This window comes from Myodes glareolus, chromosome 2, assembly GCF_982192425.1.
Source record: "Myodes glareolus chromosome 2, mMyoGla1.1, whole genome shotgun sequence".
In the NCBI taxonomy this organism is placed as follows: Eukaryota; Metazoa; Chordata; class Mammalia; order Rodentia; family Cricetidae; genus Myodes; species Myodes glareolus.
Genome location: NC_142027.1, coordinates 225406 through 242986, shown reverse-complemented (window position 1 = coordinate 242986; position 17581 = coordinate 225406). Strand labels below are relative to the sequence as shown.

The window sequence follows — 17581 nt, the reverse complement described above, 5'->3', positions numbered from 1 at the left end:
GGGCTTCCACATAAACATCCCAGGGTATAGAGTCCTTGGGAATATGGGCACTTTTTAAAGTCTGACTACTTCCTGCAGGCACGGGACAACATGGGGAAGTGGTGGACAGGAATCTGTGGGCCCAGGCTCATCAGGAGGTATGAATGGAAAAGCGGCTAATTGTTATCCTAGGGACCTCAGGCATCTGTTCTTTGAGGAGACAGAGAAAGCAAATTACTAGGGAAAGAATAGATTATTACCAGCCCTATGAACCAGGATAGCCATGTGAAGAAGAAAGACCACCAAAGAATGGAATGGATACATACCCTGGCTATACAAAAGAGACAAGGGTAAAAGAGTGAGACGTGAGAGTAGATATGCTCATTATTGGGACTTATTTGAAAAACCAAACATGTTGCTGGATAGGTGTGTGCTCTAGTGTGGAAAGGTGGTACCAGCACTGATGTCCCAGGAGCTTGTGAGCAGGAGATGGCATGCCAAATGTATGAATGATGTGTTCTTCAGGAGTATTTGAGGCATTACATTTGCTGTTTCAATGGAGGTGGTGAATACATCCATCCTGTGAAGGTGTTAAGAAGAATTAAGAGATAATGTAACCTTTTTACTAGTGGTCGTGTGTGTGAGATCAAGCTGCCATTATTCATCCAGTTAGTTTCCTCTAAGATGATGCAAGACTTATGTATCTTGAGGGTCCCATGTGGGTTGTTCTTGGCTTAGGCAAGAAGAGTGAAGCTGTAAAATATGCTTGAAAACAGGTAGGGTCAAAGAGGGGATCTGGAGACTGTAGTTTCCAACATACCATATTTCTTGATATAGAATCAGAACTTTTCCCAAGAACCTGCAGATACATGTAAAACAACTGGAACAGATTTTCACCTTGGTGTCAAAACAAAAGGCTATGGTTTTGGGATTAAAAAATGGACATCAAAAAATAAATAAACATTTTTCCTAGGGAATGGTTTTAGTTAGATGAAATACACATTTAAATCTAAATTTATTAAACAAAAGAGGTTGAGTGAGTGGAGGAAGAGGGAGCTGAATATACTTGTAGGGTTCTATAACCTCTCTTATGCTAATCTGTGTCTAAAACCTGGGATGAGTAAAATCGACAGAAAATTAAGGACTCCTGAAAACTGTTTGCCATCAGGGCCCTATCAGTTCAGCAAGATTGCATTTTCAGTGCTAAAACTCTGAACTAATGAAGTTATATCTGAAACCTGTTTAACTTCTACCACAAAGCCTGTGAATGAGGAAAATCTGTCTGTACTCTTAACAGGAAACTTAACTAATGAACCAGTGAGCTACCAAGCTGGTTGTAGCATTAATGGGGGAAAATGGAGGGGAAGCTGCAAAACTGGTAAGGCTATCAGTATCCTACTCATCCAATGCCATCAGAACTGAGAAGGATAAGCATAAGTGAGACAGATTTCCAACTACCTAGGAAGTCCCATATTTCTCCGTGGTTATTGTGGGACCAAACATCCATAAGCAGTGACTGTCTTTAGATGCCAAGTTCAGAAGAACTGACAGACTTCTCTGTGGGTAGGAATTTGGGGAGAGTGACCTACTTTGACTTGGCAAAGTGCAGCAATTGATCCTCCAGTGTCGTGTGTGTCTTGGCAAGGTCTTAACATTGGTTTAGAGAATAAAGCAGTTTCTTGCTGCATAACTGGTTTTGTCATATTTAAATAATGCTTTTAGGTGGATGTTCTTCTGTGGAATCAGTCAGGAGATACAGGATGCTACCTAGATGTGAACAATATTCTTCTTATAAAGATTCCTTAAGTAAGAATGGGAAAATTCCATGCTAAGGCCATTGCATCTATTGTTTTTGAGTTCAGACATATCCCTCTCTTAGTTGTAAGCCTGCCCTTTGTCTCAGGATATGCCCAGGCTTCCTTTTAGCTTATTTATAGTAAGTATTAGTGACTAAGCAAGGCAAGCAGTTCAGAAACATACTTTTCTGTTAAGACTGTATCTTGAAAGTATATTTTCTTTTATTTCAAGCTAAAACCTTATGGTCCAAGCTATGTGCACTCGGGGAAATTCAGTACATTAATGAAATATTTTATATATGTGCTTCATGACTTTGAGCTAAGCAAGACAACCCAATTCATGTGTTTAATATGATTTTCCTTTAAAGTATAACTTAAATTGTACTCACTCAAGAGTATACCCTACAAATGAGTATGTTTAGGACTGGTTTCATCCTGTTGGTCAAGAAGTGCAAAAATCACAGGAGAGGCCATTGATTGTATGTTAGATATTTGTGACTGAAGACTACACTTATTTCTACATGCCATTACATGAAATGCAATAAGGGAGCCTGAGCTTTGTACTGTGAAACAAGAGAGAATATATAAAAATTAAACATGTGTGGAACTGTAATAAATACCAGCCAGGAGTTAACTTCCATTCTTTTGTTAAGTAGCTGTTCAATGTATGTCAAATGACTTCTAAATATCTGTCTTTATGTCAATTAGCTATTTTTGTCATCAACCTTGTTCATGGAGGGAAAAGTCTTTACAAATATGTAGTAGTTACAACAGAGAATCAAAACAGATCAAAATACAAATAGGTGGTTCTCACTATGGCATAGAATCCAAGAGTTCTTAAAAGGATTATACTCATATATACATTCATAAACCTCAAGGAACATCTTTTAAGACATTAAGAGAAATAGAAAGAGCTAGAGGAAATCAAAAGAGTATCAATTTATATTATTTAGGTCATGATACTAGAATTGACTGTCATAAATAGATATATGGTGACATAGAAAATATTGACCCATATTCATGGCAAGAAAATAGACTAAAAATTATAATTATAATGAATAAATAAATAATCATTACAAAATTACTTTATCCCAAAGGAAGTTTAAAAAGAACACAAATAGTAATTTAATCACAATTCAATATAATTTTCACTCTTATAACACCATATTTCTCCCAAATTGCATGTCTGAAAAAATTAATCATAGCATATTATTTCTTCTTCTGCTTTGTTTTGCTGAATAGCAGTATTTCTATGATACAGACACTCCTATGGACCCATCCCCTTAACCACTAAATATTCGACATAAGAAAACCTACAAGGAAAACCTACACATCATGTTAAGCAAATAGAAAAAGCATATGAATAAATAATGAAAGAGCTCATTTTCTCTTGGTAGGTGCAAAATATTTCCCTTTATGTTCTACACTTTTGAACCATTGCATGGATAAAGTTTTAGATGTATGAACATTTTTAGATAAAACATGAAGAGATTTCACACATCCCCACCATCCCCTACTGAATTGGTGATGAACTGAAACACAGGGCCTTCCTATACATGGAGGAAGTGAAGATCATCTGAACTACCAGCTGGAATGCCCTGCTCTCTTAGACTTTGTCTCCCCAGCATATCCAGTGCCATACCCCCACATACTGTATCCATCCACTACCAAGCAACAGGATTCTTTCCACTCTCCCTCACCATCCCCTGCTGCATTGGCAACCACCAGATCCATAGGCTCCAACTTCAGTGATTTGAGTAAGACATTGGTAGACAGCTGTGTAAGAATACATTCAAAAACATACAGAGCAGTATGGCAATGCCGGAAACTAGTGATTCTACAACAGCCAGACCTTAATAACCCAAGCAAGATAAAGAAGAATAAAATGGCCTTAAATATAATATAACAAAGATGATGGAGGTCTTTAAAGAGAAAAAAAATTCTCTTAAAAATGGAGGAAAAGATGAACAGAAAATGTGAAGGAATCAAAAATCCCTTAAAGAAATCCAATAAAACAATTAAACAAGTGGGGGAAACAGTTCAGGATTTGAAAATTGAAATAGACACAAAGAAAACATAAAATAAGGGAATTTTCTAAATGGAAAATCTGGGTAAATGAACAACAACTACAGCTGTAAGCATAACCAAGAAAAAGCAAGAGAGGAAAGACAGAGTTTCAGGCACTGGAGATGCAAGAAAGGAAAGAGATTCATCAGTCAAACAGAATATAAAATCCAACAAATTCTTAACACAAAACTGTAGTGATATTTCATTTGTATTTTAATAAATTTGCATTTTAATAACGGTTGCCTGAAGATCAGAGAGTTAAACAGTCGCTCAGATGAGACATTGGTGACACACACTTTTAATCCCAGTAGTCACAGCATTTTGTCATAGGAACTGGGTGGTAAGGGTGCTTGCCTTTATTCCCAGCATTAGGGGGGGATATAAGATGGTAGGAGACCGCTCCTAACAGTCTCATTATGAATATTCCTAGAGACAGGAATGTCATTTTGGACTGATATGGCTAGGAGCCAGTGGCCAGGAGTTTTGCTTTTATGACCTTCAGGTTAAACCCCAATATCTGTCTCTGGGATTTTATTAATTGAGCTACATAGGACACCCAATGTGGGGCTGAGTTTTTATCAATCTGGCTGCACAAAACATGCAGGAAATCTGGGACACCATAAAAAGTTCAAACCTTAGAATATTAAGAATAGAAGAAGGGGAATATTTCTAACTCAAAGACACAGAATATATGGTTAATAATATCATAGAAGAAAACTTTCTGAACTTAAAGATGAATATGACTATGAAGTTAGAAGAAACTTAGAGAACACCAAATAGACATGGAAAGAAAGTACCCTCACCATATAATAATAAAAATACAAACATTAGAATGAAGAAAGAATATTAAAAACCTTAAAGGAAAAAATAATCAAGTAACCTATAAAGATAGACATACCAGAATTACACCCAAATTCTTCATAGAAACTCTGAAAGCCACGAGATGCTGGATAGACATTCTGCAGTTACAAAGAGAAAAAAATGCCAGACTAGACTATTATACCCAACAAAATTCTCAGTAACCATAGATGAAGAAAACAAGGTATTTTATATTAAAACCAGATTTAAACAATATATGTTTACAAATACAACCCTACAAAAAGTAACAGAAGAAAAATCGAAACCCAAGGAATTTTTCATGAAAAAAAATGAAAACAGACAAAGATAACCCCACATCAGGAAATCCCAAGGAAGGGAAGCATACAAACACTACCACTACCACCAACAAAGTAAAAAATAACAGGACTTAAAATTTTCTATTCATTAATATATCTTAATATCATTGGATGCATTTTGTCTCTAAAGAGACACAAGATAACAGAATGGGTATGAAAACAGGACACGCTACGTCAAGACAGATACTACCCCTGAGTATAAGGTTGGAAAAAGATTGTTCAATCAAATGGACCTAAGAAACAGGCTGGTGTATCTATACTAATATGTAACAAAATATACCTCAAACTTTAATTTATCAAAAGATATGGAGAATCACATTACATATCCAACAGAGGAAAAATCCATCAAGATGAAATCTCAATTCTGAACATCTAGGCCCCAAATACAAGGGCACATACACTTGTAAAATAAACATTAGTAAATCTTAAATTGCATAGCAAACCCCACACACTAGGAATGAGAGTTTTAAACACCCCATTCTCACCAATAGACAGGTTAGCCAGATTGAAACTTAACAAGAATTAGGGGAACTAACATATGTTAACTCAACAGATATCTATAGACCATCCCACCAAACATAAAATATTCCTTCTTCTCAGCACCTCATGGATCCTTCTCTAAAACTGATCACATACTCAGTAACAAAGCAAACCTCAAAAGATATATAAAAAATTTGTGTAACCTCCTGTATCTTATCAGATCCCAATGGCTTAAAGTTATAGCTCAATACCAACACTAATTGTAGAAAGCCTACAAACTCATGGAAATTGAACAATGCTCACCTGAATCATCACTGGATCAAGGAAGAAATAAAGAAAGAAATAAAAAATCCTAGAATGAAATGAAAACACAACATACCTAATATGTTGTGCACAATAAACTCTTTTTATGAGGCAATGGGACATTATGAAAGCAGTGTTAAGTAGAAATCTGATAGCATTAAATGCCCACATAAAGAATGTAGAGAAAGCTCACATTAGCAACTTAACAACATACCTGAATGCTCTAGAAAAAAAGAAGCAAATTCACCCAGGCGGAGTAGTTGCCAGAAAAGAATTAGTTTTACAGTTGAAATCAATAGAAAAGAAACAAAGAAAACAATACAAAGAATCAATGGAACAAAGAGTTGGTTCTTTGTGAAAATCAATAAGATAGACAAACCCTTTGCCAAAACTAACCAAAAGGCAGAGAGAAAATATCAAAATTAATAAAATCAGAAATAAAAGGGGGTACATAAAAACAGACACTGAAGAAATCCAGAGAATCATTAGGCCATATTTCAAAAATCTGTACTCAACAAAGTTGAACAATCTAAAAGAAATGGTAAAAATCCTGGATAGATAATACATACCCAAATAATACAAGACCACATAAATAATTTAAATAGACCTATAACCCAATAATGAAATAGAAGCTGTTGCCAAAAGTCTCCCAACCAAAAAATCCCAGTGCCAGTGACAGTTTCAGTGCATATTTCTACCAGAATTTCAAAGAAGAGCCAAAACCCATACTGCTCAAATTGTTACACACAATAGAAACAGAAGGAACATTGCCAAACTCTTTTTACATGATTACAGTGAGTCTGATGTCCAAACACACAAAAATGGAAGTAAAAAAGATAATCACATACCATGAGCACTGATGCAAAATATTCTATAAAATGTTGGCAAACTGAATCAAGAGCAAATCAAAATAATCATCCACCATGAACAAGTAGTTTTATTCCAGAGTTGGTTCAAGATACAAAAATCTGTCAAAATAAACCATCATATAAACACACTGAAAAAGAAAACTACATGATCATCTAACTAGAAGCTGAAAAAGCATTCTACAAAATCCAACAATCCTTCATGATTAAGTTCTTAGAGATAATAGGATGGAAGAAATGAGGGTGGGGAAAGAAGAGAGAGAGGGACCTGGGGATACTATGTAATTTATTTTTTTTAAAAAAAAGGTAGAAGAGTTCATGACACCACAGATGTACTGCAATGACTTTAAGATTCTCCCCTTCCTCATATCCACATGGTCCTAAGAAAGAAACAGCTCATTCAAGGAATTATGTACAGAATGAATTCAGGAATTCTGACCGAAGAAATACAGATTGCTTGGTAGAGGAAAATAGCTAAACAAAGAGAATAAATATACTGTTCTGAGAGACAGAATACTTATTGCTAATACTGTATAAAACATGGGAAAACAAGTAGAGAAGCAATATCTTTCTAGTGTAGAAAATAAGTGATATTTTACAAGGAACTCTGAGCAGGCTAAACTCTATTGTCTCTTTGAGAGATTTGTGGAATCATTCATTGATTGAGTTCATTTTTTCTGAAAGTTATTTATCATAATAAATGACTTCAGGTGACATCAGAATACAATACAGAATTAAAAGCATAGAAAATATGTTTTCATAAAAGACCCACAAAAATAGAGGTTATAATTCAGTGATACATTGCAATGAACATAAATATAAAAAATCCAGCATATATTAGTGTCAGTAGGTATGTGTATTTAGCCCTTAATTTTTGATAGTCATTTCATGGAAAAATAAGGTACAAACAATTATACATTTATTTTATGTGAATATGGGTAAATTATATTCATAACCTGGCTGAATCAAATTGTGAATATTTTGTTTTTAAGAAATTTTGTTCCCAAATACAGGATTATTTAAAAAATAGAAAAATCTTCAGACATAGAAATATTGGAAATAGGAAGGAGTTTGAGGCCTATTTATACGTTTCCAGAATCTTCCTGAGAATGTAAGAACAGGTTATATATAAGACATGGACTCTCAATCCAAGTAAACAGAGAAAGCTGGGGTGACGGGATGAAGTAAAAATGCACTGGATCTGGGAGAAATACTGGAGTACATTCACACGCAGGACCTGACTTGAAGAAAGGAAGGGATAAAAGAAAGTATCTCATAACACAAGCCGTCTTATGACTTCAATTGATTAACTGAGATCCTCCATTTATGAAATATTACAGACTGATATATATACCATGAAAATATACTCATATAACTATTACAGAATAGTAAACACAGAGAACAAGTGTTACATAGACAAAAAGTCTCCCAAAACTCCCCAAATCCCAAAGTCTATAATCATAGCACTATACCTATTCCAGCATAGTGAGCCCTCACATTATATATTTAGACCCAAATTAGCTGTGGAAGAGATATTAGGGTAAGGAGATATAAATGTGGAAACATAATGTGTTCAAAGTATGCCATATACATATGAGAAAATTGTTTTAGAAAATTCAGTATCATGTACAATGAATACATGACAATAGGTAAACATAAAACCAAGAAAAGAGTAAAAATAAACAAGTGAGAAAGATGGATTAAATTCCTATAACAAAAAAAAAAACAGTTTCATACAATTTTTTTCTGAGACAGCAGAATGAAGTAGGTAAAGATGAGCTTCAGTTTGAGTGTGTGTGTTGAGGGGGTGGCTAGGAAAGGAATGTAGGGTTTTTCTGTCCTAAGCAAACACTATACCAAACCAAGGCCGTTTTTGCAGTTTTCACATCCATGTGATCATCTCTGGGAGAACTTGTTGCTTCTTGGATGCATAACTCCCACTTCCATCTCCCCCAAACATACACATATAACTTGTGCTTTCTGTGATCTTTCAAATGATATCTGACCTGGGAACATTGGACAAGAATCACCGGGATGTTTCATTTATTCAGCTCTGAGTGCGACATTCGAGACCACACCTTGTGCATGGCACTTTTCATCTTCCTGTTTCTCAGAGTGTAGTTGAGGGGATTCAGCATGGGGGCAATCACAGTGTAAAACACAGAAATTTCCTTATCCTTGTTCTCACTTCCTGCAGGTAGAATGTAAATATAAATGCAGGGCACAAAAAATAAAACTACCACAGTCACGTGAGAACTATAGGTTGAGAGAGCTTTGCGGCGCCCGGAAGATGATCTTGTCCTCAGATTATACAGTATGAGTATGTAAGAAGAAACTAGAACAAGAAAAATGGCAACGACCACCATCCCAGCATTGGCAATTACTAAAATGCTAACGACATGGATATCTTTGCAGACCAGTTTCAAAAGAGACTTGACATCACACAGGTAGTGATTGATGTGGTTGGGACCACAGAAAGGCAGACTGAGCACCATAAGAAGTAAAGCAATAGAGTGCCAGAAACCCACTACCCAGGCCATAGCAATCAGCACATGACACCTCTTTCTGTTTATGATTATCATGTAGTGCCGGGGTTTGACAGTGGCAACATAGCAGTCCAAGGCCATGGACACCAGGATGAAGATTTCCACACCTGCCAGCAAGTGGGCAGTGAAGAGCTGGGTCATGCATTCATTATAGGAAATGTTCTTTCTTGTAGGAGCCAAGTCCCTAATGAGCCTGGGAACCACAGTGGATGTGTAGCAGAGGTCCATGAGGGAAAGGTGGCATAGAATGTAGTACATCGGTTGTTCAATTAAGTGACTGCAGGTGATGGTGACTAGAATGATGGAGTTTCCCATTAAGACAGCCAGGTAACACAACAGGAACAAGAGAAAGAACGACAGCTCAATTTGTCTATTTTCCCAAAGGCCTATGAAAACGAACTCAGTGATATTTTTATGATTTCCCATGAACTCTAGGTGGGTACAAAATGCTGAATTGAAACTAAGTCCATCCGAAATTAAAAAAAATTAATGGCACATTTTTTATAGCACTTTTAGTTTTCTAGAAATTTGCAGATTGAATAACAATCATCATATTTCGATTTTTTAAATAACATTAATTAATTCCTTGAGATAAAATATATAATCATACTACCAATGTTTTACTAAATATTATTAATTACTTTTCTCTTCCTAGAAATTTTATAAATATTTTGCATATATTTAACTCATTTAGAACCAATTGAGGTCTGTTCTGACAATCATTCTAAATGTGAAGAATTATAGAAATAGCCAATCTAAGCAAATAAAACACATTGTTACATAAGAAGCATATCTAAGTGCTGAATATATTTCCTACTTCCATTCTATTAATTCCACTGTAATATTGTCCAATAACAAGAATTCCACCCATTTTTCTTCCTTGTGAATAATAATTATATTATATTACATTTTTATGGCATTTATTAAATATAAAATATCTCAAAATTCCTTTCTCTGTATGTCATACATGACTTATCTATAACAACTCAAAGCCAAAATTAGCATTTCATAAATCATGTGGAATCAAAAGTCATTTTCTAAAAGGTGCAATGCTCTTAATTACACCAGTGAAATAGCCTGAGTTAACTGACAAGACTTTCAGGGCTTTTCTTTGGATAATTCTAATGAAGTTCAAGACACAGAAAGTCTATGAATAAAGAACTTGATGTAACTATATGCCTGCCTTTTCAATAGAAACTACATTTTCTTTTATTTCATTTAAAATATAAAAGTACATTTTAGAACTAACTGCTGAAATGGTAGAGTAACTACAGAGACATGTTCATTTCCTAGTGACATTACCTGCTCTTTTCATTGCATGCTGAGAATATTGTAGACATGTGATGTTGACATTTTGGAAAACAAATGGAATAAGCACTCATTTGTACCATGTTTTAACAGTTTTTCAAGGTTCTCTTCAGCAACACAATACTTTATTTTTAAAGACTATAGATTTAAACAAATCTGGGTTTTCAGTAGATGTTGTAAGGTCAGAAGAATATAAAGCTCAGATGCTGTGAATTTATTTTTCTACAAGTGAGGAAATTTCCATGCAACATACTTCAACTGGTCAGAAGATGTGATACTCTGGATTTTATGCTTCCCAACAAGAATATTTGTTGTCATCACATTAAGCAACTATTAAATAGAAAAAAGAAAGTATTAACTTTATATTAGTTAGTTCAAGTTTATATTATATAAAAAAAATCTGTGAACTGAAAAGTCAAAGAAAAAAACTAGAGAATCAAAACTGTACAAAGCACAAATCTTAATAGCTCAAAGTTTCCCAAGATATTTAGGTAATTATGAAATTCTTTTAACATAAAAATCTAGGGTTATCTTACTTGCAATGATCAAATTATCTAATCAAATGAAGATCTGTATGGACAGAAATACTCCAAGGTTATTCCATAGAGTACTAGAAGTTCAATGAAAACGTACCATTATGTTGAAATATCCTAAAGTTCTACTCTCTCCCAATGTCTCTTTTGTTCTCTTTTTACTTTGACTTTTAAGAAGCAAAGAAGGAAGGAAGAGAAATAGATAGGGAAGGGATAATGGAGAAAAAAAAGGATGAGCCAAAGAAGGAAGGATGGGAGATGATGGACGAAATTCTGGAATGAGGGAGGTAGGAAGGGGTATGCTCATTTGGGGTCCAACTTTGAAGATACACCTAATCATGGCAGAGAAGTTATAGCATTAAGAGTGTCTCTAACTATGCAGTCAGAAGTATGAAGTGGATCGCTTTTTTGCATTTCCAAATTCAGGAAATGGAGAGAATAGTGTTGTTCCGTTAACAGCATTTTAATTTGTAGGTTTTTCTATCCTTCTTTTCTGTATGGTCCTTCATCTTCTATGACCCAATCCCATCCAGCTCATCTCCTTCCTCTATTTCTAACATTTACTTGATGATTGTCATGTCAGACACATGCTATTCTCTTTTTTAATTTTTATATTCCTACGCAACTGAGATCAATATCTCCCTCCTTCTCTCTCTCCTTTTTCTCTCTCTTTCTACCCGACTTTTACTCTCCCCATTTTCTCATCTCTTCAGAAAGTCCTCTGAATCAAAATCTTTACAAAGATATGTTAACCAGTTTATGACTGGAAAAAATAGAAATGATATACAGCATTGAAATGTAACACTTGAGACTTAAATAAAAGGTTAAAACCAAGAGAATATCTTATCAGTGTTAACTTTCAGGAAGATTGTTCTATGATTTTTATGCTACATTGAATAAGCTTACCTTATTGAAAGAAACTGTAAAATTACATAATCTCAATGACTCATGCAATTAGAGGAAAAGAAGAGTTTACATGTTTTATATTTAACTTGAATAATTTTTTGAACATAGCATTAAATAGCTTTCATCACTTTTCCTATTGTTTCTTCATGGTGACTTGATGAATCCTGTGCATTTTAACTTAGGCCTGTTTTCTAAATAGGCACACAACAGAGCAAGGCTGCATAGGACAAACAGGGAACTTGTAGCTCAACATTGTTTGCATATTTCTGAAAATCGTAATTTTAAAAATGACTTGAAATCTTGGCTGTCAAACTAAATTTCCCTAGAAATTTCCATAGTACGTGTCTTATTTTCTTAAAAAAAAAAACTGTGAGCAAAGATATTTCAGGAAATGAATTTACAAGTGATATTTATTAATATTAAAATTTATGTAGAATAAAAACAATACCCCAAGTATTTTTATAATCATAGCTATATATATGTAGCACTATTTACAATACTTACTTCTCTCAGGAAATTTTTCTGGGATAGCTTGTGTTCTTTGAAATTTTTTCACTTTTTTCTCTGTGACCTTTAGATGAAACAAAAGAATAGATGTGAAAAGCACCTATTTTTCCCATGAATCTTTAGTCCACTGCAGCTTTTATAGATTCATTGCCTAAAATACTTTAAGCTAAAAGACTGGTGAACCCAAGGGGAACAGTCTCAGGAGCACATTTTGCAATTGGCCTGGACAGTAGTTACAGCTCTGATTGTAAAGTCAACACTATGGAGTGTTCACACATTAAATAATTATTTTATACATGTATTAGATCTTTGACATGAATTCTCCAATATTTATGCTGGTAGTAATAAAGTCCTGTAACTTTTTTACTTTTTTGTTTTGAGATTTTTTTTAAAAAAAAAACAGAAGCTGCCAATAGGTGATGTGTTTATGACATATGTAATAAATGTTGGATTTCTTCTAATGTAACTATATCCCTGTTCAGGGAATAACTTTCAACTGTTAAATTATCCTTATCAATATTATCCTAAAAATCATTATTTTATGGAGGTTTTAAAATTCTTCCTCAATGTTTAATTATGTTCATTGGAAATTTAGATGACCTATATAACACTTTGTGTTTAAAAGTACTCACTAACATTAGGGTAATGCTTAAAGTGGAAAAATCTCCAGTACCTAAATAATTGTTCTTGTTATTTTTAATATACAGAATTACTTTTTCTCTTATTAGAAGCAACTTGCATGATATTTGCAACTTAAGATGCACATTTTTGTGAATAATTCATTGGCGCTCAAATGCTTGCTAAGAATTTCCACATAAAACCTGAGAAAGCTTTACAAAAACGGGTTTGAGACTGACAAGAACAGAGTCAAATGCAACAGCTTGGTTTTCTCTAGTACTCTGTTTTTTGTGTTGGTGAGCAGAAGTGCACCTTTTTTTTAGAGGGGCTTTTTGACTCAGCATTAATGGCATAAACCTCTCAGCTATTTTAAGAGGGTCTGCCAACAAACACTTAAATGATAATTATGAGCAGTCACTAGCATGCTTTTTTGGTGATGACATGGATCTAGAAACTCCACAGAGTTTTGGCAAAACACGTGCTTCTTGCCTGCACCTCTACAAGCTAAACTTTCAAAAACATAAGGAAAGGGGTCGAGCAAGCTGGTAAAGCAGCAATTTTAATCCTTGCCATAATGCTTAGCTGATTAATGACTCACATGGTCAGAAAAAAATACAGATATACATGAAGGACAGATTAAGATGGGGGAAAACTCTAAATGGTTTACAATGCTTTTAAAAATACATACAGGCTTGAGAGAGAAAAGGATAGAAAAAGTCCTTAAAAATAGAAGAGGTGGCACATGCCTTTAATCCCAGCACTTGGGAGCCAGAGGCAGTTGGTTCTCTGAGTTTGAGTCCAACCAGATCAACAGAGTGAGTTCCAGAACAGTCAAAAGTACACAGAGAAAACATCTCAGAAAAGCAAAAATTAAAATTAGCAATTAAAAAAGAGTTAAAAAAAAGCCACGGAAAATGCACAGAAAGTCTGAGAGCTGTATGCTTTGTGTTGTCTTTGAATTGTTTGACTCTTGAGAAAGGAGCAATGTTGTGGGAGTTTCCTCTGTGTGCTGTGATTACCATTAATGAATAAAAAACTTCCTTGGCCTGTTGATAGGGCAGAATTTAGGTAGGCAGGGAGAACTGGACTGAATGCTGGGAGAAAGACGGGTGGAGTCAGAGACACCATGGATCTGCGGCTGGAGGAAGACGCTGGGAATTTTACCTAGTAAGTCACAGCTACATGGTAACACACATAATAATAGAAATGTGTTAAATTAATATAAGTGTTAGCCAATAGGAAGTTAGAGCTAATGGACTAAGCAGTGTTTTAATTAGTATAGGTTCTGTGTGGTTATTTTGGTTCTAACCTAGACAGAGGCCAGGAACGAACAAGCAGGCCCTCCTCCTACAGATTGTTGCCCTCATGGACAACTGAATCCACTTAAAACCCGAAAGAGCTAGAAAAGGAATTCTAGAAACAAAAACATGGAGCGTAACACAGCTTCTTGCTGTTTGATGGAGGCATACCACATCTCTGTTAAGAGAGATTTTCCTGATTCAGCCATAGTAGAAAAAAGTGGCTTTCTGGGCTATGCTACCAGTGCGACCCCTGGCTCTGGAGACAGAGCATTTGGATGGGGTTTGTGAACAAAATTTGCTTGCTTGGTGGCAAATGAATCAGCTAAGTGCCAGGAAGTAGGGCAGTATACCCATGGCTCAGAGACACAAGTGGCTCTGCCATGCTGGGTTGGGTAGAGCAAGCATTGTTTTACTGTATTTAATCTAGTAATGACACAGCTTAAATTTTTAGGAGTGCTTGCCCTTTTAAAAATCATTCCTGGACAGTAAATAATTACAGATATGCAATAAAGACAAATCCAGATGAGTCATACTGTTTGATAAATGTATGTAGGCTTGGGAGAGAGAAGAAAAGGAGTATAGAGAGTCATAAAATAAAGTTAATGCTTAAAAAAAGAATAAAATCTTTAAAGAGACAGAGTACAAACAGTCATAGATTAAAAGGAATAAATAAAGAAAAAGCCACATAAAGAGGGAAAATTAATAGAGAGTCTGGATTATGTATATTATTGTGATTTCTTTGAATTTTTTGACTGTGAAGGAGCTAAATACAAAGAGATATTTCATTGTATGGGCTGCTAAGCTAAACCAGCATGTATATTATGAAGGTATCATGACTTCCAAATTTGGGTCTAAGGATATGTTGCTTTGAAAAAAAAGGTTTCTCTTTTGTTCCCACAGAGGATGAGAATCTGTGGAATCCTTCCAGACAAATATTTGATAGAGCACAACCTCCTGAATGGTCGCTGAGAACACCTCCCAAAAAATTACTTTGCTCAAAATTATTTTGCCCAACTGCTGACTGAGATGAACCTAGCACACAAGATACACAATGAAAGACCTGATTAACAATGCCCCAAACAGCAGGAAGCAGTATGGACAGAACCACACCCATATTCCCAAATATTGTTTATAATTATTTGTTTAGATTAAAAGGGGATATGCTATAGATAGGAATAATTTGCATTGGTATGGATTTTGGTTTATTGATACAAATTTAAGGTCAATCTTGCTATCTGTATATTTCTGATCTTGATTAAGGTATTGTGATTGTGTAGCTCATTTAAAAATGTAATGTATAATTCAGAATTCATTAATTTTAGTTTGAAGTATATTTAGTTAGATATTAGGATAGCTATACCTGCTTGCTTCGTATGTCCATTTGACTTTAAAATCTTGGTGCCAATACTTTACTCTGAGTTAAGGTCTGCCATTGAGGTTGAGATGTGTATGCAGCAGAAAGATAGATCCTGTTTTGGTAACCATTTTGTATAGCCTATGCCTCTTTATAGGTGAATTACAACCATTGATATGAGGAAATATTAATGACTAGTGATTGTTAATTCCTGATATATTTTGGGTTTTGTGGTGGCAGTGGTAGTGTGTGTGTGTGTTTTTCACTTTTGGGTTTTGCTTGTGTAAGATTGTTTATTGTCTGGGTTTTGTGGGTGCAGCTAACCTCCTTGGAGTTTTCCTTTTAATACTTTATGTAGGACTGCATTTGTGAATAGGTTAATTCCTTAAATGTATTTCTTTCATGGAATATCTTGTTTTTCATGTCTATGGCAATTGAAAGTTTTGCTGAGCATAGTAGTCTGGGTGGGCATCCATAGTCTTTTTGTATCTGCAGAAGGTCTAGGACCTTCTGACTTTTATAATCACCATTAAAAGGTCAGATGTAATACTGATAGGTCAGTCTTTTTATATTAATTGGCCTTTTTTTCTTTGTAGAACTTAATATTATTCTTTATTCTGTATCTTCAGTGTTTTGATTACTATGTGATGAGGGTACTTTTTTTATAATCCAGTTTATTTAGTATTCTGTAAGTTTCTTTTATCTTCTCAGGTATATCCTTCTTTAGTTTGGGAAAACTATCTTCTATGGTTTTGTTGAATGATATTTTCTGTGCCTTTAAGGAATTCTCTTTCTCCTATCCCTAATATTCTTTTTTATTTTAATGTTAAATTATTTATTTACTTATTAAAATTTCTACCTCTTCCCCGCCTCCCTTTTCCCTCCCCCTCCCAACCTCCCCTTCCCTTTCTAGTCTTAAGAGCAGTCAGGGTTCTCTGCCCCTTGGGAAGCCTAAGGTCCTCCCCCATCCAACCAGGTCTATAAAGGTGAGCATTCAAACAAACCAGGCTCCCACAAAGTCAGTCCATGCAGCAGAATAAAAAACCAGTGCCATTGTCCTTGACTTCTCAGTCAGCCTTCATTGCCAGCCACATTCAGAGTGCCCAGTTTGATCACATGCTCCATCATTCCCAGTCCAGCTGGCCTTGGTGAGCTCCCATTAGATCAGTCTCACCATCTCAGTGGGTGGACGCACCCCTCGTGGTCCTGACTTCCTTGCTCATGTTCTCTCTCCTTCTGCTCCTCATCTGGACTTTGGGAGCTAAGTCCATTGCTTCAGTGTGGATCTCTGTCTCTATTTCCATCCATCGCCAGATGAAGGTTCTATGGTGATATGCAAGATATTCATCAGTATGGCTATGGACAAGGCTAGTTCAGGCACCCTCTCCTCTGCTGCCCAAGGAACAATCTGGGGACCTCTCCTTGGACCTAGGAACCTCTCTAGAATCAAGTCTATTGCAAACCCTAAAATGGCTCCCTTAATTAAGCTGCTCCCATATCCACCCTTCCTCCATCCCACCCATCTCGTTCCCCCAAGCTTTCCCGAATCCTCCCCATTCCCTTCTCTCTACCCATCTCCCCTGACATCTACCCCCAACCCCCACCCCCATGCACCCAAATTTTGCCTGACAATCTTGTCTAAGTCCAATATCCAGGAGGATAACTATATGATTTTCTTCAGGTTCACCTTCTTATTTAGCTTCTCTAGGATCATGAATTATAGGCTCAAAGACCTTTAACTATGGCTAGAATCCACTAATGAGTGAGTACATACCATATTACCATATTCCTCTTTTTGGGTCTGGTTTACCTCACCCAGTAAAGTGTTTTCTATTTCCATCT

The 17581-nt window shown here is 35.5% G+C and overlaps 1 protein-coding gene across 1 annotated transcript; it reads right to left on the bottom strand.

Annotated features, from left to right (window-relative positions):
- Positions 1–8705: 8705 nt before the first annotated feature.
- Positions 8706–9638, bottom strand: LOC125399501 (olfactory receptor 4P4-like). The gene has a single exon (XM_048432919.3). The coding sequence runs from the start codon at positions 9636–9638 to the stop codon at positions 8706–8708; it is 933 nt and encodes a 310-aa protein (XP_048288876.3).
- Between the last annotated feature and the right edge of the window lie 7943 nt (positions 9639–17581).